Raw genomic sequence first — 21,181 nt, 5'->3', positions numbered from 1 at the left:
AAATTCGACAGGGTCCTGAAAAAGGAAAGTTTCTTTTTTTGCCGAGATATATACAGTTTATTTTATTTATTTTACCTTTATTTAACTAGGCAAGTCAGTTAAGAACAAATTCTTATTTTCAATGACGGCCTAGGAACAGTGGGTTAACTGCCTTGTTCAGGGGCAAAACGACAGATTTGTACCTTGTCAGCTCGGGGATTCGAACTTGCAACCTTTCGCTTACTAGTCCAACGCTCTAACCACTAGGCTACCCTGCCACCCCAGTTGAAGATGGAAGTTTACATACACCTTAGCCAAATACATTTAAACTCAGTTTTTCACAATTCCTGACATGTAATCCTAGTAAAAATTCCCTGTCTTAGGTCAGTTACGATAACCACTTTATTTTAAGAATGTGAAATGTCAGAATAATAGTAGAGAGAATGATTTATTTCAGCTTTTATTTCTTTTATCACATTCCCAGTGGGTCAGAAGTTTACATACACTCAATTAGTATTTGGTAGCATTGCCTTTAAATTGTTTAACTTGGGTCAAAACGTTTTAGGTAGCCTTCCACAAGCTTCCCAAAATAAGTTAGGTGCATTTTGGCCCATTGCTCCTGACAGAGCTGGTGTAACTGAGTCAGGTTTGTAGGCCTCCTTGCTCGCACACGCTTGAGGTCAGGGCTTTGTGATGGCCACTCCAATACCTTGACTTTGTTGTCCTTAAGCCATTTTGCCACAACTTTGGAAGTATGCTTGGGGTCATTGTCCATTTGGGACCAAGCTTTAACTTCCTGACTGATGTCTTGAGATGTTGCTTCAATATATCCACATAATTTTCTTCCCTCATGATACCATCTATTTTGTGAAGTGCACCAGTCCCTCCTGCAGCAAAGCACCCCCACAACATGATCCTGCCACCCGTGCTTCACAGTTGGGATGGTGTTCTTCGGCTTGCAAGCGTCCCCCTTTTTCCTCCAAACATAACGATGGTCATTATGGCCAAACATTTCTATTTTTGTTTCATCAGACCAGAGGACATTTCTCCAAAAAGTTCAATCTTTGTCCCCATGTGCAGTTGCAAACCGTAGTCTGACTTTTTTTTTAAATACCGGTTTTGGAGCAGTGGCTTCTTCCTTGCTGAGCGGCCATTCAGGTTATGTCGATATAGGACTCGTTTTACTGTGGATATAGATACTTTTGTACCTGTTCCTCCAGCATCTTCACAAGGTCCTTTGCTGTTGTTCTGGGATTTATTTGCACTCTTCGCACCAAAGTACATTCATCTCTAGGAGACAGAATGCATCTACATTTTACATTTGAGTCATTTAGCAGCCGCTCTTATCCAGAGCGACTTACAGTAGTGAATGCATACATTTCATACATTTTTTTCTCCGCACTGGTTCCCCGTGGGAATTGATCCCACAACCCTGGCGTTGCAACACCATGCTCTACCAACTGAGCTACACGGGACTACACAAGAATGCATCTCCTTCCTGATCGGTATGACAGCTGCGTGGTCCCATGGTGTTTATACTTGCGTACTATTGTTTGTACAGATAAACGTGGTACCTTCAGGCATTTGAAAATTGCTCCCAAGGATGAACCAGACTTCTGGAGGTCTACAATTATTTTTGAGGTCTTGGCTGATTTCCCCATGATGTGAAGCAAAGAGGCACTGAGTTTGAAGGTAGGCCTTGAAATACAGCCACAGGTCCAATTGACTCAAATGATGTCAATTAGCCTATCAGAAACTTCTAAAGCCATGGCATCCTTTTCTGTAATTTTCAAAGCTGTTTAAAGGCACAGTCAACTCAGTGTATGTAAACTTCTGACCCACTGGAATTGTGAAATAATCTGTCTGTAAACAATTGTTGGAAAAATTACTTGGGTCATGCACAAAGTAGATGTCCTAACCGACTTGCCAACACTATAGTTTGATAACAAGAAATGTGTGGAGTGGTTGGAAAAACTAATTTTAATGACTCCAACCTAAGTGTATGTAAACTTCCGACTTCAACTGTAATACACACACACACACACACACACACACACACACCTAACATTCTCCTATTCTAACGATATAAAACGTGTAGCTAGCAATTTCTATGTATAACAATCGAATATATGGTACCATTAGTAAAAACAATGTGTTTTTGTTTGATAGCCATTATTTGATACGCCTCACCACACAAGGCCAGTTGATAACGGTAGACAACCGGGGTCAGCCCACCGCCAAAGTCATTCCCCCCCTCCCCATTACAGATTGTTCTATTCATTTTGAATTTGTCAGCAGTGCCAGGTAGGCTACTACCGCCCTAGTACTATGGCTGCTGTGGACACCTTACTTTACTCTCATTACTTGGTGGTAGGCATGCACTGTTTTTGTGTGATGCATCTACCCCAAAATAAATGGTTTATTACAGCAAAGGAATATAAGGCATACATATTAAAACAGCAACTTTAGACCTCTGCTGACTGACAAGATCCCCAATCATAGTTTCACTTTGAATTGCATAGATAAAAAAAACATAACAAATAATGAAAACAATTCAAAGTTACAGATATCATTTTATTGTTCCAAGATCATAACCCAATAAATCCATTTCAAGTATCCATGTTGTGGAGGGCAGGATATCTCATATCATGGGAGCAATGTTAAATCCTGCCCATTTTCCACATAAGGCAACAAGGATCCTCAAATCAATCTGCAGATGTCTTTCTTAGAGTTGGCTCGGTTTTAAAAGGGAGTTATAATTTCAGCTCAAAAATCGGACTAATTTAAATAGTAAAAACATCATAAAGATTTGATTCTGGGGTATAACGGCCTTGCAGTGTATTGCGCTTACCAGTTATTAACGCAGATACAGCCTTGTTTGAGAGTTATATGGCTGACAATACTTTATAATCAATCAAAAGGAGAAAATATTAGGCCTTACACATACGCAGGCTTTTGAGCTGCGCAAGCAGTTGTTTTCTAAATGGACGAAGACTGAACTGAAGTTGAAGGGGCGCATGCTACCCCAAGCGGCGAGAGCCTGAAGGTTTCCCGAGTTTGAGCGCTGAACTTTCCAATACCTCGTAAAAATACTTGGGTTAGTAAAGCTAAACGAATGTGACAGCGACATTAGAAGCTCCATGCATTAAAGGCCTTATTGCTTGACGAATAAAAGATGGCAGATGTGCACGAGACATTGAATCACATTCATTAGGTATACACTGTGTACAAAATCTTTCCATGACATAGACTAGGGGGTTTCAAACTCATTCCACGGAGAGCCTAGTGCCTGCAGGTTTATGTGTTTTCCTTTCAATTAATCCCTAGACAACCAGGTGTGGGAAGTTCCTTGCCAATTAGTGACCAATTAGTGACGAGCGAAAACCCACAGACACTTTGCCCTCGTGGAATGAGTTTGACACCTGTGACACACTTGCCAGGTGAAAGCTAGCTCTTATTGAGATCACCTGTTAGATCCACTTCAAATCAGTGTAGCCGAAGGGGAGGAGACAGGTTAATGGATTTTTAAGCCTTGAGACATGGATTGTGTGCCATTCAGAGGGTGATTGGGCAAGACCAAAATATTTAAGTGCCTTCGAACGGGGTATGGTAGTAGGTGCCAGATGCACCGGTTTGAGTCAAGAACTGCAACGCTGCTGGGTTTTTCACACTTAACAGTGTCCCGTGTGTATCTAGAATAGTCCACCACCTAAAGAACATCCAGCCAAACTTCACACATGGGCCAGCATCCCTGTGGAACACATCACACCTTGTACAGTCCACACCCAGACAAATTGAGACTGTTCTGAGGGCAAAGGTGTTCCTAATGTTTTGTACACTCAGTGTGTGCGCAAGCAAGTGATGTTTTGATTACAATTACATAAAACCATGTAACTAAATATTTAAATCATGGTATCAACACGCCAAGGCATAGAATTAAGGACACTAACGGAATTGTGAACGGCAAGCGCTTCCTAGAATATCGCATAAAAAACAAGCTTATTTAGCATAAAGACAACTAAAGAGACTAGCTTAACTAAAGCAAGGATGTAAACAATACACAATGCTTTATTCTTGAACAACTGTGCCAAAAGCACCTTTGTCGTAAAACTAAAAATACTGTCTAGGAAATGCAAATGGATAGCTTCACTTTTCAAGGAGGCCCAAGTCCCCCCCAACATAAAAAAAAATATCAGTGAAAAAAAAAAAATAATCTCATAAAACAGAACTAGCCATCTTGGAGCGTTTCTCTCAAATGTGGCGTCAGCAGCAATGTAAACTACAACTTTCAATAGACAATGCTTATATGAAACAACAACCTGGCATATTATTACACCAAGTAACTCAAATCTGCATTTGACAAGTCAAAAGGTCAAACCTGTAGATAGCCAGTGCAATAACAGAATATCGGAAAAAGTAGCCTACCCCACAGTAGGAGTATTTACTAACTACTTCCATCCCTTCTCTTGACACGGGGAAAGAATGGGCTGTGATGGTGGTGCTCCAGACATCCCTCCTTTGGTACAGGTTCACCGGGAAAAAGGGTGGGGTTGTTACAAGGGAACATGGCTGAAGAGATACGACACAGACTCCCCGTTGTGTGTCCGACGAATAGCCTCTGCCAAGATCATGGAGATGTCAATAACCTGAAATAAGAAAACTAATTAACAAACCAGAATCTCACTCAGACTTATTGAATATTTCCCCACAGATAACTTCAAAACGCCAAAGATAAAACAATTGGTCAACTAAACACCAGTAATAGATAGATATCTATCTATCTATCTATCACACACACACATCAGTGCATTCGGAAATGATTCACACCACTTGACTTTTTCCCCCCATTTTGTTACGTTGCAGCCTTACTCTAAAATGGATAAAAATAGTCCCCCCTCCATTAAAATCTACACAATACCCCATAATGACAAAGCAAAAACAGGTTGACATTTTTGCATAGTAAACCTGAAATATCATATTTACATAAGTATTCGGACTCTTTACTCAGTACTTTGTTGAAGCACCTTTGGCAAAGATTACAGCCTTAAGAGTATTTTTGGGTATGAAGCTACAAGCTTGGCACACCTGTATTTGGGCAGTTTCTCCCATTATTCCATGCAGATCCTCTCAAGCTCTGTCAGGTTGGATGGGGAGCATTGCTGCACAGCTATTTTCAGGTCTCTCCAGAGATGTTCGATCGGGTTCAAGCCCGAGTTACTCAAGGACATTCAGAGACTTGTCTCAAAGCCACTCCTGCATTGTATTGGCTGTGTGCTTAGGGCCGTTGTCCTGTTGGAAGTTGAACCTTCGCACCAGTCTGAGGTCCTGAGCGCTCTGGAGTAGGTTTTCATCAAGGATCTCTCTGTACTTTGCTCCATTCACCTTTGCCTCGATCCTGACTAGTCTCCCAGCCTCTGCCACTGAATAACATCTCCACAGCATGCTGCCACCACCACGCTTTACCATAGGGATGGTGCCAGGTTTCCTCCAGATGCTTGGCAGTCAGGCCAAAGAGTTCAATCTTGGTTTCATCAGACCAGAGAATCTTGTTTCTTACAGTCTGAGTGTCTTTAGGTTCCTTTTGGCAACCTCCAAGTGGGATGTCATGTTCCTTTTACTGAGGAGTGGCCACTCTACTGGCCACTCTACCATAAAGGCCTGATTGGTGGAGTGCTGCAGAGATGGTTGTCCTTCTGGAAAGTCCCATTTACCAATCAAGTTGTAGAAACAAAGGATGATCAATGTAAACAGGATGTACCTGAGCTCAATTTCAAATCTCATAGCAAAGGGTCTGAATACATATGTAAATAAGGCATCTGTTTTTAATTTTAATACATTTGCAAACATTTCTAAAAACCTGTTTTCACCTTGTCATTATGGGGTATTGTGTGTAGATACAATTATTTCAATCCTATTTTAGAATAAGGCTGTAACGTAACAAAATGTGGGAAAAGTCAAGGGGTCGGAGTACTTTCTGAAGACACTGTAGCGTAGTTTCAACACAGTAAAGAGCGAGGACAATGCAATACAGAGTAAGAATGAATCAAGCAGATACTGTAGTTAAGGCAACATGCTGAGCCATGGAAATGAAGATGTTCACAGCCTGCTGCTTAGCTAATCATTGGACATTGTTTAAAGAGGTTGCTATGGAGTGGAGGGAGGTTGGTATGTGTGCTCTGTACTGGTGTCATGTGATCTGCTATTTGTGAAAGCAAAACATTTGTCCAAACTTGAGCAACTTTCAGTGAATTTCTTACAGTTCAGAAAATGAACTACAATTAAATTATTTTAGAAAATAATATAATGTTTAAATTCCCCAAGTGACCTAAACCCTGCAACCAGTAAAGCGTTAGGTGTGAATCCCTGCCTCAGCACCTAGGGCTGGGCGATTTAACAAATTAATTATGTTTTAGTGCGATATTCCAAATGCCTATATCACAAGAATCTCTCTATAAAAAAATGTTAATGTATAAGCGCTTAAGCCCACTTGTTCTCATGTCTTTTTGGTCTTGTTGTTTTCACTTCTGCGATGGTGCACATTCTTATCACACACGCATCCTCCCATGCACAACAAAGATTAAAGAAAACCTTCTGACAAGTGGTTTCAACTTCCATTTGCATTTGAGGTTTGGTCCAACAGAATCGGTCATATGGACACCGAAACACATTGAGAAATTATTTTACTGTAATAGACGAGAACTTAAAAAGGGTATCATTGGAAAGGTTGTGTCTCAACTCCTCAATGAGCAGACACTGGAAAAACAGGAGTATCAATGAATATTGAGTCTGGAAAATGAATGCTCAGTTTGTCAGGTGCAGATTCCCCTAGCAGCATTTTAGCCAGACTTATTTTATAAAATGTGCAATGAGCATAAACAACAATTATATAAGGAATTGGCAACTCGTTCTCATTCTGAGAAATAAGGTAGGCCACTTGAATTCAACATCTGAACAAAGTGGATAGTCTATCATGCTGTTCAAACAGTTGGAGACTGACAGAAGGGTGTGTTAATTATTCAACTGTTCTACCTTGTTAGCAAGCAAATTGATCCAAATTAGCTAGACTTTAACTATAAAGATTAGCTGGCTACTCCCTAGCACGTGGGCTTATGCTTGAGAGATGTTTGAGGCCAGTGTTCATTTTCTATACTGCCTGCTAAGTTGGTCATTATTAGTGAATGTGCATGGTTCTGGTTAAATTTGTAACCAAAAGGCATTTGACTTGAAAGCCAGATCAGTGATTATTGAAAAAAAAAAAAAGCTAGTTAAACTATTTTGATAAAATAATTAAATTATTAGTAGTGCTGAGCGATTAGTGCTTTGAGATTGGTTCGATTATGTAAATAAATCAGTTTGATTGAATGCTGTAACACAGAATAAAAAAAACAATTAAAGTCCCATGATGGTAGTGATTGCTTATCACTTAATGTATTCACATTACCTTAATAAAATATTTCAGTTGTGTAAATTATGTTCATCTCATCTCAAATTATGAGTCATCTCATCTCTATAGAGCTACTGCCAAGAGAATTCTCTTCTGTTATACTCACAGCCGTGTATATTCCCCCTCAAGCCAATACCACGACGGCCCTCAAATAACTACACTGGATACTATGCAAACTGGAAACCACATATCCTGAGGCCGCATTTATTGTATCCGGGGATTTTAACAAAGCTAATCTGAGGAAAACGCTACCGAAGTTCTACCAACACATTGACTGTAGCACTCGTTCTGAGAAAACATTGGACCACCGCTACTCAACTTCACAAAAGCCCCTCCCCCGCCCTCCCATCAACAAATCTGATCACAACCCAATTTTGCTCCTCCCTTCCTATAGGCAGAAACTCTAACAGGAAGTACCTGTGCTACGGACTATTCAACGCTGATCTGACCAATCGGAATCCATGCTTCACTCAGGGCTCCCGAGTGTCGCAGCAGTCTAAGGCACTGCATCTCAGTGCAAGAGGCATCACTAGAGTCCCTGGTTCGATTCCAAGCTATATCATACATACCAAGCTATACCATGATTGGGAGTCCCATAGGGCGGCACACAATCAGCCCACGTCGTCCAGGTTTGGCTGGTAGGCCGTCATTGTAAATAAGAATTTGTTCTTAACTGACTTGCCTAGTTAAAGGTTACATTTTTAAAAATAATTCAAGATTGTTTTGATCACATGGACTGGGATATGTTCTGGGCAGCCTCGGAATAATATCGACAAATACACGGATACAGTGACTGAGCTTTAGGAAATGTTTAGATTTTGTACTCACTGACTATTAAAACCTACCAAAACCAGAAACCATGGATAGATGGCAGCATTCGCACAAAACTAAAAGCGCAAACCACCACATTTAACCATGGCAAGGTGACTGGGAATATGGCCGAACACAAAACAGTGTAGTTATTCCCTCCGTAAGGCAATCAAACAGGAAAAACGCCAGTAGAGATAAAGTGGAGTCGCAATTCAACGGCTCAGACACGAGACGTATGTGGCAGGGTCTACAGACAATCAGGGATTATAAAAGGAAAACCAGCCACATCGCAGACAAGGACATCTGACTTCCGGATAAGCCAAACACCTTTTTGCCCGCTTTGATGATAACGCAACGCCACCGACGCAGCCAGCTACCAAGGACTGTGGGCTCCCTTTCTCCGTGGCCGACGTAAGTAAGACGTTTAAGTGTGTTAACCCTCGCAAGGCTGCCGGCCCAGATGGCATCCCTAGCCTCGTCCTCAGAGCATGCGCAGACCAGCTAGTTGGAGTGTTGACGGACATATTCAAACTCTCCCTATTCCATTCTGCTGTCCCCACATGCTTCAAGATGTCCACCATTGTTCCTGTACCCAAGAAAGCAAAAGAAACTGAACGAAATTACTACCGCCCCGTAGCGCTCACTTCTGTCATCATGAAGTGCTTTGAGAGGCTAGTCAAGGATCATATCACCTCTACATTACTGGACACTCTAGACCCACTTCAATTTGCTTACCGCCCTTTAGATCTACAGACAACGCAATCGCCATCGCACTGCACAATCCCATCTGGACGAGAGGAATACCTATGTAAGAATGCTATTCATTGACTATAGCTCAGCATTCAACACCATAGTACCCTCCAAGCTCATCATTAAGCTCGGGGCCCTGGGTCTGAAGCCCGCCCTGTGCAACTGGGTCCTGGACTTCCTGACGGGCCACCACCAGGTGGTGAAGGTAGGAAACAACACCACTACTTCATCGATCCTCAACATAGGGGCCCCATAAGGGTGCATGCTCAGCCCCCTCCTGTACTCCTATGACTGCATGGCCACGCACGCCTCCAACTCAATCAAGTTTGCAGATGACAACAGTAGTAGGCCTGATCACCAAAAATGACAAGACAGCCTACAGGGAGTAGGTGAGGGCCCTGGGAGTGTGGTGACAGGAAAATAACCTCTCACTCAATGTCAACAAAACAAAGGAGCGGATCGTGGACTTCAGGAAACCGCAGAAACACCCCACTATCCACAGCGACAGGACTGCAGTGGAGAAGGTGGAAAGTTTAAGGTTCCTCGGCGTACACATCAATGACAAATCGAAATGGTCCACCCACACAGACAGTGTGCTGAAGGCGCAACAGCACTTCTTCAGGCTGATTGTTTTTTGGCTTGGCACTTAAAACCCTCAAACATGCACAATTGAGAGTATCTTGTCGTGCTGTATTGCCACCTGGTACGGCAACTGCACCGCCCGCAACCGTAGGGCTCTCCAGAGGGTGGAGCATCACTGGGAACAAACTACCTGCCCTCCAGGACACCTACAGCACCCGATGTCACAGGAATGCCAAAAAGATCAAGGACAACAACCACCCGAGCCACTGCCTGTTCACCCCACTATCATCCAGAAGGCGAGGTCAGTACATGTGCATCAAAGCTGGGACAGAGAGACTGAAAAACAGCTTCTATCTCATGGCCATCAGACTGTTAAATAGCCATCACTAGCACCTTAGAAGCTGCTGCCCTATATACATAGACTTGAAATCACTGGCCACTTTAATAATGGAACACTAGTCACTTTAATAATGTTTACATATTTTGCATTACTCATCTCATATGTATATACTGTATTCTATTCTACTGTATTTCAGTCTATGCCGCTCCGACATTGCTCGTTCAAATATTGATATATTCTTAATTCCATTCCTTTAGATGTGCGTATTGTTGTGAAGTTGTTAGATATTACTGCACTGTTGGAGCTAGAAACACAAGCATTTCGCTACACCCGCAATAACATCTGCTAAACATGTGTATGTGACCAATAAAATTGGATTTGAACTTTGCATACTTGGCATTCTCTCAACCAGCTTCATGAGGTAGTCACCTGGAATACATTTCAATTAACAGGTGTGCCTTCTTAAAAGTGAATTTGTGGAATTTCTTTCCTCAATGCGTTTGAGCCAATCAGTTGTGTTGTGACAAGGTTAGGGGTTGTATACAGAAGACAGCCCTATTTGGTAAAAGACCAAGTCCATATCATGGCAAGAACTGCTCAAATAAGCAAAGACAAACAGTCCATGATTACTTTAAGGCATGAAGGTCAGTCAATCCGGAAAATGTCAAGAACTTTGAAAGTTTCTCCAAGTGCATTCGCAAAAACCATCATGATGAAACTGGCTCATGAGGACCGCCACAGGAAAGGAAGACGCAGAGTTACCTCTGCTGCAGAGGATAAGTTCATTAGAGTTACCAGCCTCAGAAATTGCAGCCCAAATAAATGTGACAGAGTTCAAGTAAGACATCTGAACATCAACTGTTCAGCGGAAACTGCGTGAATCATGCCTTCATGGTCAAATTGCTGCAAAGAAACACAGACTTGCTTGAGCCAAGAAACACAAGCAATGGACATGTATCATTATTATTTATTTAACTAGGCAAGTCAGTTAAGAACAAATTCTTATTTACAATGACAACCGAGGAACAGTGCCTTGTTCAGGGGCAGAACGACAGTTTTACCTTGTCAGCTCGGGGATTCGATCAAGCAACCTTTCGGGTTACTGGCCCAATGCTCTAACCACTAGGCTACCTGCCGCCCCGACATTAGACCGGTGGAAAATCCTTTGGTCTGGAGTCCAATTTTGCGAATTTTTTCCATACTTATCAGATTCCAATATATTCCCTCATTAAAATGCTAATCATTTTATAAAAAATTTTACATGCGTTTTTCTGGATTTTTTTGTTGTTATTCTGTCTCTCACTGTTCAAATAAACCTACCATTATAAATTATAGACTGATCATTTCTTTGTCAGTGGGCAAACGTACAAAATCAGCAGGGGATCAAATACTTTTTTCCCCCTCACTGTATGTGAGAACTCCTTAAAGACTGTTGGAAAAGCATTCCAGGTGAAGCTGGTTGAGAGAATACCAAGAGTGTGCAAAGCTGTCAAGGCAAAGGGTGGTTATTTTGAAGAATCTAAAATATTTAACACTTTTTTGGTTACTACTTGATTCCATGTGTTATTTCATAGTTTTGATGTCTTCAGTATTATTCTACAATGTAGAAAATAGTCCAAATAGAGGAAAACCTTTGAATGAGTAGGTGTGTCCAAACTTTTGACTGGTACTGTATGTAGAATATTGGCCTGTTGGAAATTACAACTCCCTACTACATCACACAGTTCAGGATGGATCTGATTTATCTGTAGAGAAACTGTGCAACGTGCGCCTTGAGCTCACAGGAAGAAAAAAAACAAATGAAATGAAACTCAAACAAATGTAGTCAAAATCTGTCAGTTGTTTAAAAAACAAAAAATAACCTACATTTCAGTTAGTCGCTCAGCACTAATTATTAGTGGGTCTTATGGTTGTGGACGGCTTATATTTTAGCCTAGGTATAATTTCACAAGCCCTGAATTCATTAGATTATTGCTGACTGTTTGACATGCAGTGTATTTTACCTTTATTGTACAAAAATATATATTATGGATCTCCATATCGCCCAGCCCTATTCTGACCTGTATTTTTGAACAGTGTTTCATCATGTCTTCCTGAGGGATGGTATTCGTGACAACCACAGCCTCAAAACAGGCATTGTTAATGCGGGTGATGGCAGGGCCTGAAAAGATCCCATGGGTCAGGATAGCGAAGACCTTTGTAGCTCCAGCAGAGACGAGCCTGGATGTCCAGAAGGAAAAAAAGATAAACAAAAAAGACAACTAAAATAGGTCGAATTCCCCCCCTTTTGTTTGTAAACAACCTTGCTATCAAATTTATATTTTCAGAGACAGTTCCCTAAACAATTGTAATAGCTCGTCAGTATCGGTAGTACATTTAAAGATTGAATATTCAGTCTCTGCTCTGTAAAGATCTATGCAGCTAAAACACAGTAGTGACTCACTTATCTGCAGCATGGCAGATGGTGCCGCAGGTGTCTGCCATGTCATCAACCAAGATGGCCACTCTGTCCTTCACGTCCCCCACCAGGACCATGCGGTCCACCTCGTTAGCCTTCTTTCTCTCTTTGTGGATGAGCGCGAAGTCCACATTCAGCCTGTCTGCTATAGAGGTGACCCTGCAAGGGGAATCCACAGATTGGAATAATTGACATCATCTGTAGTTCCATAACCTCACCCCAAAAAGTTACATCACAATTAACATAGAACTATAAACCTGTTTCTTACTATATGATAAATCCCAAATTGCAAACGCATGCACTGATGACAGTATCAAAAAGGTTGTTGCCTATTACAACTAAATGGTTGTAATAATGAACGAGGTGAAAGTAACAAACACGTTAATGAATTGATCCACAATCATCCTTTCAACGTGCTGATATTTCTAACAACTAAAATGTGTCCCTTTGAATTGATGAAGCATCTGTAGGCCCATTGGTACCTGCTTTACCTTTTTGCTCCTCCGGCATCAGGAGACACAATGGTGCAATTCTTCCACTCATTGATGTTCTCTTTGATCCATTTCAGCACAGCTGGCTCAGCATATAGATTGTCCACAGGGATATCAAAGAACCCCTACAGAGGCATACAGAGAGCAAAACCATTATAAGATACAGGATCATTAGTCAGTGTCCTCAAACTTCCTTACTTGCAACAGCTTTTTGGAGAAAATGTAATGTGGCTCATTATAGTATGTAACACAAGTATAGTCTAATTAATAGTTTTTACATCTTACTTGTGAATACTACAATAGTGACCGCAATATACTGATGGAATGAGACAACTAATGTGCCAGATTGCTCACCTGTATCTGCGAGGCATGCAGGTCCATGGTGATAATGTGATTGGCTCCTGACACTGACAACATGTTGGCCACCAGCTTTGCAGAGATGGGTGCCCGACTCTGAAGAAAAACATTGTTAACCTTTATGCTTATACAATGCCTGAAGGACCATTGAGCCACTGTAATTATATATATATATAATATATATATATATATAAAAGAGGAATACCCATCTCCTTTCTGAATTAGCTTTGTCAGTAGGGTTGCAAAGGGTTGGAAACTTTCCGGTAAATTTCCCGAAATTTTTCATGGGAAGTTAAGCCCTAGGATTTTGGAAATGTTGCTTAAATTCATCAAAAAAAATGTGCTTATAACAGTGAACCATTTTTGTGCGGTACACATAAGTTAATTATAGGTCTTGTGGCATATTTTGGTTAAACTATCCCCAATTCAATGGAATTGTAACCCTCTGCATGCACAGTGCATTCTTCCATCACATGTACAGCTGATTCTCAAGATCTTGCACACAAATGAGATGCTATTTAGCCCACACTACTACACTGTCTGAGTCAAGGACTACATGCTTTCTGGTAAGTTTTGATTAAAATACTGGCTGGGGTGAATATATTTTATATCACATACATTATTTTTTGTTAACTAGTAAATAGTAGCCTACAGCAAAGTGTGTTTAAATCATTTCTAACTTGTTAACAATTTCTGCTAGTTCGTTTTTGCTACCATGTGGGTTTTAGCTTGCTTGAGCCTGCTAACTGAGGAGTGTTAATTCACCTGTTTCCATACATGCTTCATTTAAAAAAATATATCTTAGAAAGTAGTTGTTTAATCTAACTGCTAAACTATTTCCGTACATGGAGTTGTTTTATAATTTTTTTACTCATTTTTTTCTAATCTTTACAGGAAAATCCCACAGGCACTATCTGATGTGTGGAGACATTTCACTGCAGCTAATGTAGAAGGAAAAGCTGTGTACATTTGCAAATACTGAGCCAAATCATATGTGAAGAATGCAACAAAGATGCAGAATTATCTGGCCAAGTGCATAATGTTCCCTCAGCTCTCACAACAAGCAACCTCTGACAAGAGTCCCTCTACTTCTATTCGAGGTGAAAATTATGAATCAGACACCTTATCGATAGCAAAAGCTCATGGTCCTCCTGGAATCAGAAGTTTTTTGGACTCAATGGAGGAACGTAGTCAGAAATGCTGATGAATGTCTTGTTCGAACTGTGTATGCAACTGGTTCACCTCTGATGCTCACAGGCAATGTGTATTGGAAGAGCTTTCTGAATGTTCTTCGCCCAGCATACACCCCTCCAACCAGACATGCTTTATCTTCTCATTTTCTGGATGCAGAGTTCAAGTGAAGGTCAAGCAAATCATAGAGAAAGCAGACTGTTTTGCAATCATCTCTGATGGGTGGTCAAATGTTTGTGGGCAAGGAATAATTAACTACAATAATTAACTGTTTGACAGTCTCCTGGAGGGGAAGCGTAGCCTAGTGGTTAGAGCGTTGGACTAGTAACCGAAAGGTTGCAAGATTGTCAGCTCGGGGAATCAATGTACAAATCTGTCGTTCTGCCCCTGAACAAGGCAGTTAACCCACTGTTCCTAGGCCATCATTGAAAATTAGAATTTGTTCTTAACTGACTTGCCTAGTAAAATAAAGGTAAAATAAATAAAAGCAGTCTCCAAGAAATGGCCATATCACAGTCTGCCATCAAGAGGATCCTCCTGGATTATGTATTTTGGGAGACAGTGGTAAGCAGCCTGAAACCTATAGCAGTAGCCATTGAACAGATTGAGGGAGACAATGCCATCCTGTCTGATGTTCAGACTCTGCTTGCAGATGTAAGAGAAGAAATCCATACTGCCCTGCCCACTTCACTGTTGCTCCAAGCAGAGGAAACTGCAGTTCTGAAATACATCTAAAAGCATGAAGACTTCTGCCTGAAGCCCATACACGCCGCAACGTACATGTTGGACCCCCAAGTATGCTGGCAAGAGCATCGTGTCTGGTGCAGAGATCAACAAGGCCTATGGTGTCATCACTACCGTGTCTTGCCACCTTGGCCTGGATGAGGGCACGGTTCTTGGCAGTCTGGTGAAGTACACTTCCAAGCAAGGGCATTGGGATGGAGATGCAATATAGCAGTCGTGCCAACATATCTCATCAGCCACCTGGTGGAAGGGACTTTGTGGATCGGAGGCTCTTTCCCCTGTTGCCTTCATCATCCTCCAAATCACACCAACATCAGCCGCCTCAGAGCGTAACTGGTCCTTGTTTGGGAACACACACACCAAAGCACGCAACAGGCTGACCAATACAAGGGTTGAAAAATTGGTGGCCATCCAGGCAAATTTGAGCCATCCTCAACAAGGTTGGAAAGTGACAGTGAAGATGAGGCCTCAGAGTCTGATGTTCAAGAGTTGGACATTGAGGAGGTCCAGGGAGAAGACATGGAAGCCTGAGAGGAAGACAGTCTAGAAACTAAAGCTTTGGTTATCATTTTACAGATGCACGTTGAAAACATTTTTGGGAGATGCGATGGATCATTCAATATTCCCTTTCTTTTGTTGTTCAGTGAAATCATCCCATGTGAAGAGTCAACTCATTTAATTAAAGTTCAATTCATAGCAATTTTCTTTTTCTATTGGAAGGATTTAGTAATTTGCAATTATGTCTACTTATGATAAACATTTTACCTTATGTTTCTGTTTCCATATAATATGGTAAATATATGCAATGCAAAAATCATCCAAATTTAAATGGTATTAATAATTTGCATATATTTCCGTTAATTCCCATGGAAAGTTTCCACCTCAATATTCCCCAAAATGTGCAACCCTAGTTAGTCCATTCAACCAAAGTGGTTCGTCCAATAGGGCGTTTTTGAAAAGCAGTCAAATATTTGCTGAGATCAATCAAATCAAATCACTGACTGATATTGATAGTGCAGAGCAGCGGTTCCTAAACTAGGGGTTACGAGCCCCATGTGTGGTCTCCTGATGTTAAAAATGGGGTCGCGGGAGAATTTCATTCCCACTGTGAATTGCTAGGCCCGCTACATGAAACCACACACTATTGCAGAGACGTTCATGTCACCGGACACAATTGATATAGTGAAAACAATGTGTGGGGAGGCAGAGGTGCAGAAACTCACATCAATACCTTTGTCAGATAACACTGTTAAACTAAGAATTAATGCTATTGCTAGCAATCAAAAGAAAACTGACTGAATGACAAACTCTCCAGCTTATGCTCTCCAAATGAAAATTAGCTGTGAGGGCCGAGATGCCCACGCATTGACTTTTGTTCGCTACACACGTCAGGGAATGCTATTCACAAGGACCTATTGCTCTGTCTCACGATTCAAGAGCATAAAACGGCAGAGGAGATGTTCAGTGTGCTGATGGGCCATATTGACGAAAAACAAATTCCATGGGCTCAAACGGTGAACTTTTGCACAGATGGGGCTCAATCTATGGCGGGCAGGGCAAGCCTCTGCACTCTAGTTATGAATGTCTCCCTCTCCCATATGGATATACTGAGAGCAACTGGCGGCAAAAGAGCTGAGCACAGAACTCTGAGATAAATTGCAGCAGGTAACTTTGATTGTAAACTACATTAAACTACATCCACTGCACACACACCTGTTCGCAAAACTATGTGGAGATATGGGATCAGAGCATGACAATGTTCTATTTCACACCAAGGCTTGGCAGTTTCGAGATGGAGTGTTGGAAAGATTTTTTTGCATTGAGAGATGAACTGTTGTCATGTAACAGACATATTTGGGAAACTGAACGCAAGCATGCAGGGGAAATACAAAAACATTTTACAGATGAGTGAATCAGTGGATTCAGAGGAAATAATTCTTATTGGAATAAGAGTTCTTATCTTTCCAAAGTGAACCATGCCCCCTTCCCTCAGCTGTGCATGTTTCTAACAGATAACAGAATCAGTAAGTGTCCCACACAAGTGATGGCTGCTCACCTCCAACACTTGGAAGAGCACTTTCTGACCTACTTCCCAATCCAGACTCAGTTGACATGCCGGTAAGTGAAATCGAACAGCTGATCAAGCGGTCATGTGACCGAATGCTGCAGACAACGTAGGAGTTTTCGCTCCCAACTCAAAGGGAATAACCTGCCGTCTCCCTCTAAGCATTACAACTCATGGTATCCTTCGCCAGCTCATATCTGTGTGAAGCTGGATTCAGTTATCTTTTCTGCATTAAAACCAAATATAGATCCAGGTTGGATGTGACAGCAGAGATGAGGTGCACACTTTTGACCACGCCTCCTGACGCGACATGCATCAAGCACACCCATCTCATTAGTGGCGGTGAGAAGAGACATCAGACTAATTTGCAAATGACTGTCATAGCCCCACATTAAAAGTATGTGATAATTTGAGAAGACAATCAGAAATAGTATTAGAATGTTTTTCAATTGACTGTCATTGCCCCAAATAAAACAAAGTTAACATTGGCTGTTAATTACAACAAAAAATGTCCACATGGTTGGGGCCGTGATAATTTTTAGATATCAAAATGGGGTCGTGGGCCAAAAAGGTTTGGGAACCCCTGGTGTAGTGTGTTGGTGCTGTGAATAGAGAACAAACTATTTAAGTTTCCCTCACCCCCACCTTGTCCTTCTTGTCTTGTCTTGCATATGGGAAACAGGGGATGACAGCCGTGACTCGTGAGGCAGAGGCAATCTTACAGGCATTGATCATGATGAGGAGCTCCATTAAGTTATCGTTAATCTCACCACAACCACTCTGGACAATGTAGACATCCTCTCCTCTGACACTCTCCCCAATCTCCACGCTGCAGGGGTAAATCATGCAGTGTCAGACAGTAGACTATACATGGTGACAGGACCATAACAGGTAGAGAACATTAAGATCATAGCATCATGGGCTTCCAGGTCAATGGTTACAACTCAATGAATGAATGTGAATATACGGAACAGTCATACATTTCTGCTCTACCAACTATTCTGTGATCTAACATTATACCAACATCATAACTTGAAAAAGAAACAGAGGATATTGAAGAACCCTATAACCCTATCCCTACACTCAGGATGAGCGCTATTATTACAAACCTCCAGGTAAACAATATTCTTAAGCTTTTCACATGTCAAAGGCACCTGCTACTTATACCCCTGCAACAAGCAAGCAAGTCCCATGTCTACTGTCAAAAGGAGCATTTTACAACACTAGTAAAACACAGTATAACTCAGAAGTACTAATATGGTTATATGAAAATAATTTAAATTGGTTTGATAAGACAACTCCTGTGATGGATGGAAAATAATTTGTTGCAACAGAGTATATAGCCTACCAACTTCTCCTACTGCTAGAAAGTCAGTGTGGGTGCTAGCATCAAAAGGAAGTAGAGTAATACAATTATAAGCTTTTAGCCTGACAAATTGGCTAGAAGTCAATGATTCCCACTACTTGGAGGATGTAAAGTTAGCTTGCCAAATGCCGCTTTCAAAACAACTGGGACCTCGGAAATCTACGACTTCAGTGCATTCAAGACAACTGGAACTCGGAAAAACTGGGGGGAAATCGTTTAAAGGTAATTCAAATCGGAAACTCTGGCCTCTTGCCGTGTTCAAAACTGGGAACTCTGATATCTCCGACTTCAGTGCGTTCAAAACAACTGGGAACGCGGGAAAAAACGATTTTAACGTTCATCCAACTCGAAAACTATTTATAGAGCTCTGCATTTCCGACATGAAGATCACTGACGTCATGATTTGACCTCGTATTTTTTCGAGTTTCCAGTTGTTTTGAACGCGGCATCTTTCTAGCGTTCCTACTTTCCGTTCTGAAGTACGAGTTCACAGTTGTCTTGAAACACCAACAGTCAACCTGAAGAAAGGTAATGATGCCATGGTCTCATGCAGCGTTCCCGTAATAGTCGGAACTGTAATATTCATTCACAAAGCGTACAAAACAAAACAGGAACTAAAAAAAAAAAAATCGGAAATGTCAGACTTGCTAACTGGTTGTAGTTATACACGTGCTGCGTTCATCCAGTTAACAAACCAGAAATTTCTGAGTTTCTTAGTTCCGAATAGCACGTGAACGCGGCATCCATGCATAAGTAGCGCATAGTATTCACACGTGAGGAACAATGAATGGTATGTGATTCACTGTGACTGTATTAATGGGAGAAGGTTAACTAGCCCGCTCTGCTTGCTAGCCATTTATACATGTAAAGGGCCACGAAGGGGTTTCCACTAGATAGCAGCCACAACGTCAAAATCGGAAATCGTAAAAATTGTACATTTGCTGTTTGGTCTTAATGTAAGGTTAGGCGTAACGTTAAGTTTACGTTTGAAATCACATTTGATTATGTATTTTAGAAATAGACGGGGTTTGACATTGTGGCAACAAGTGACGATCCCATGAAAGGTCATTGAAATGACATCCCACGATTACAATCCAAACGGTTTTTGGGAGTAGAAGTTCGAGGCCTCCTTCCCTTATCCGGTCTCATTTGATGGTAAATATAAAATTGCCAACACAACTAGTTAACTAGATACTACTGGTACAGGTTTGTAGATGCCAAACGCTGTTTAAACTCCAATGCCCGGTTTGTGGTAAACTCATCTTAGCCACTATAGCTAGCAACAACGACCACTCACTCGCACTTTCAATTGGCCAAGTGGGCTAACATAACTCTCCGTTATCTAACGTTAGCAAACAATTACTACAAAATTCACACATGTCAAAAGTAACTAACGTTTGCTTGCAATATAACTGGTATTCGGTAAAATCTCAATTGCTTAAACACAACCTACCATGTCTCCTGATTACTGAATTTTTTTGTCACAACCTTCCCCAGTTCAAGTCCCAGGCGGTCGGCAATTTTCTGGCCAAGGTCCGGATGAGAGCTGCCGCTGAATATCTTTATGTTAGGCATTTTGGACCTACAAGGGATACGAATGAATTAACCAAATAACACCCGTAGTTACATAAATACACGGCTAACAAGCAAAAACATACATAAGTCTTCTCTTTAGCTAACCCACCAACAGCCAAGAGGAGCGCTTGGGATAGTGAATGATTTTTTTGTCTATAGGTTGGCTGGGTTACTCTTACTATACGGTGCTGAAATGGACACGCCGGGTGCCCAAATTGATGACGGGGAAAGGTTGTGTGGTGAGAACTCGATCGGTTGAAATACGATACGAGCGTTTACTTCAGAGAGCGCTCCGTAAGCCACGCCCCAGTGGACCGAGCTAAACATGTTACACCGGGACACGATTTATAGCCTGTCATTTTGCTATGGGTCAGCGGTGGTTCTGTGTAGACTAGTTATGCTAGTATATTTGAGACCAATGTATTGCAGTTCATTTCGTTTTTTTTTTTTAGTAGTCCTAAACAGGGAAACAACGAGTCCCAAACAGTTCGCAACAGAACATACCAGAGGGGGCATCGTTTACTACCTAACTTATTGGGATCATCTGGTTACAACCTGTGTTTGGAATACATTAGAAATACAAATAAAGATATAATTAAATTTGCTTTGAAAAGACGGGCCTGGCTGAGAATATAACATTCCGTTTTCGGCCTGAGTGTGGCGCTGTTAACCGCAATTTTCTAAGTCCATAATTAACCTATACTCTGCATCCATTGTCTTACATACTACTGCAACAACTTGTCAGTTATTTGCCCTTTTACAGAATACCTTTTTTTACTGAATTTTTACTAATGACTCAAAGTTATGTGACCATTAACATTGGCTGCATATCCATTGTCCTTCTCCCAAAGTGTGGACTTGCACATTTCTTCTCATCTCAGGGATTTAATAATGGTATAAAGTATCTCAAGCCAGTACTTACACCTGTCTAATGCTTGGATAGACAATTGATATGCAGCCATTGATTTCATGTGGCTTCATCAACAGATGGACTGGATGTGTCCCAAATGGCACCCTATTCCCTATACA

The 21,181-nt window shown here is 41.4% G+C and overlaps 1 protein-coding gene across 5 annotated transcripts; it reads right to left on the bottom strand.

Moving 5' to 3' along the window:
* Positions 1-2,539: 2,539 nt before the first annotated feature.
* On the bottom strand, positions 2,540-20,424 carry LOC106567858 (ribose-phosphate pyrophosphokinase 1-like). 5 transcript variants are annotated; one of them, XM_014137687.2, is made up of 8 exons: positions 20,332-20,424; positions 20,031-20,159; positions 17,851-18,040; positions 13,209-13,307; positions 12,855-12,979; positions 12,349-12,522; positions 11,966-12,125; positions 2,540-4,625 (listed from the first exon to the last, which is right to left on the bottom strand). In XM_014137687.2, the coding sequence occupies exons 2-8, from the start codon at positions 20,150-20,152 to the stop codon at positions 4,533-4,535; spliced, it is 963 nt and encodes a 320-aa protein (XP_013993162.1). In that variant the 5' UTR covers positions 20,153-20,159; positions 20,332-20,424; the 3' UTR covers positions 2,540-4,532. The 5 variants fall into 5 exon arrangements, with proteins under 5 accessions (XP_013993162.1, XP_013993161.1, XP_013993159.1 ...); XM_014137686.2 differs by having other exon boundaries at positions 20,262-20,418; XM_014137684.2 differs by having other exon boundaries at positions 20,236-20,405.
* Between the last annotated feature and the right edge of the window lie 757 nt (positions 20,425-21,181).

The sequence above is a fragment of the Salmo salar genome, chromosome ssa13, assembly GCF_905237065.1.
Source record: "Salmo salar chromosome ssa13, Ssal_v3.1, whole genome shotgun sequence".
NCBI classification, from domain to species: domain Eukaryota; kingdom Metazoa; phylum Chordata; class Actinopteri; order Salmoniformes; family Salmonidae; genus Salmo; species Salmo salar.
This window is presented reverse-complemented; position numbering and strand designations above follow the sequence as displayed.

Coding starts and splice junctions, on each gene's coding strand:
- LOC106567858 (XM_014137684.2), bottom strand. Junction 12,523..12,854: donor GATGCCGGAGGAGCAAAAAG/GTAAAGCAGGTA, acceptor TTCCCCTTGCAG/GGTCACCTCTATAGCAGACA. Junction 4,626..11,965: donor AACACTGTTCAAAAATACAG/GTCAGAATAGGG, acceptor TTCTTATTTCAG/GTTATTGACATCTCCATGAT.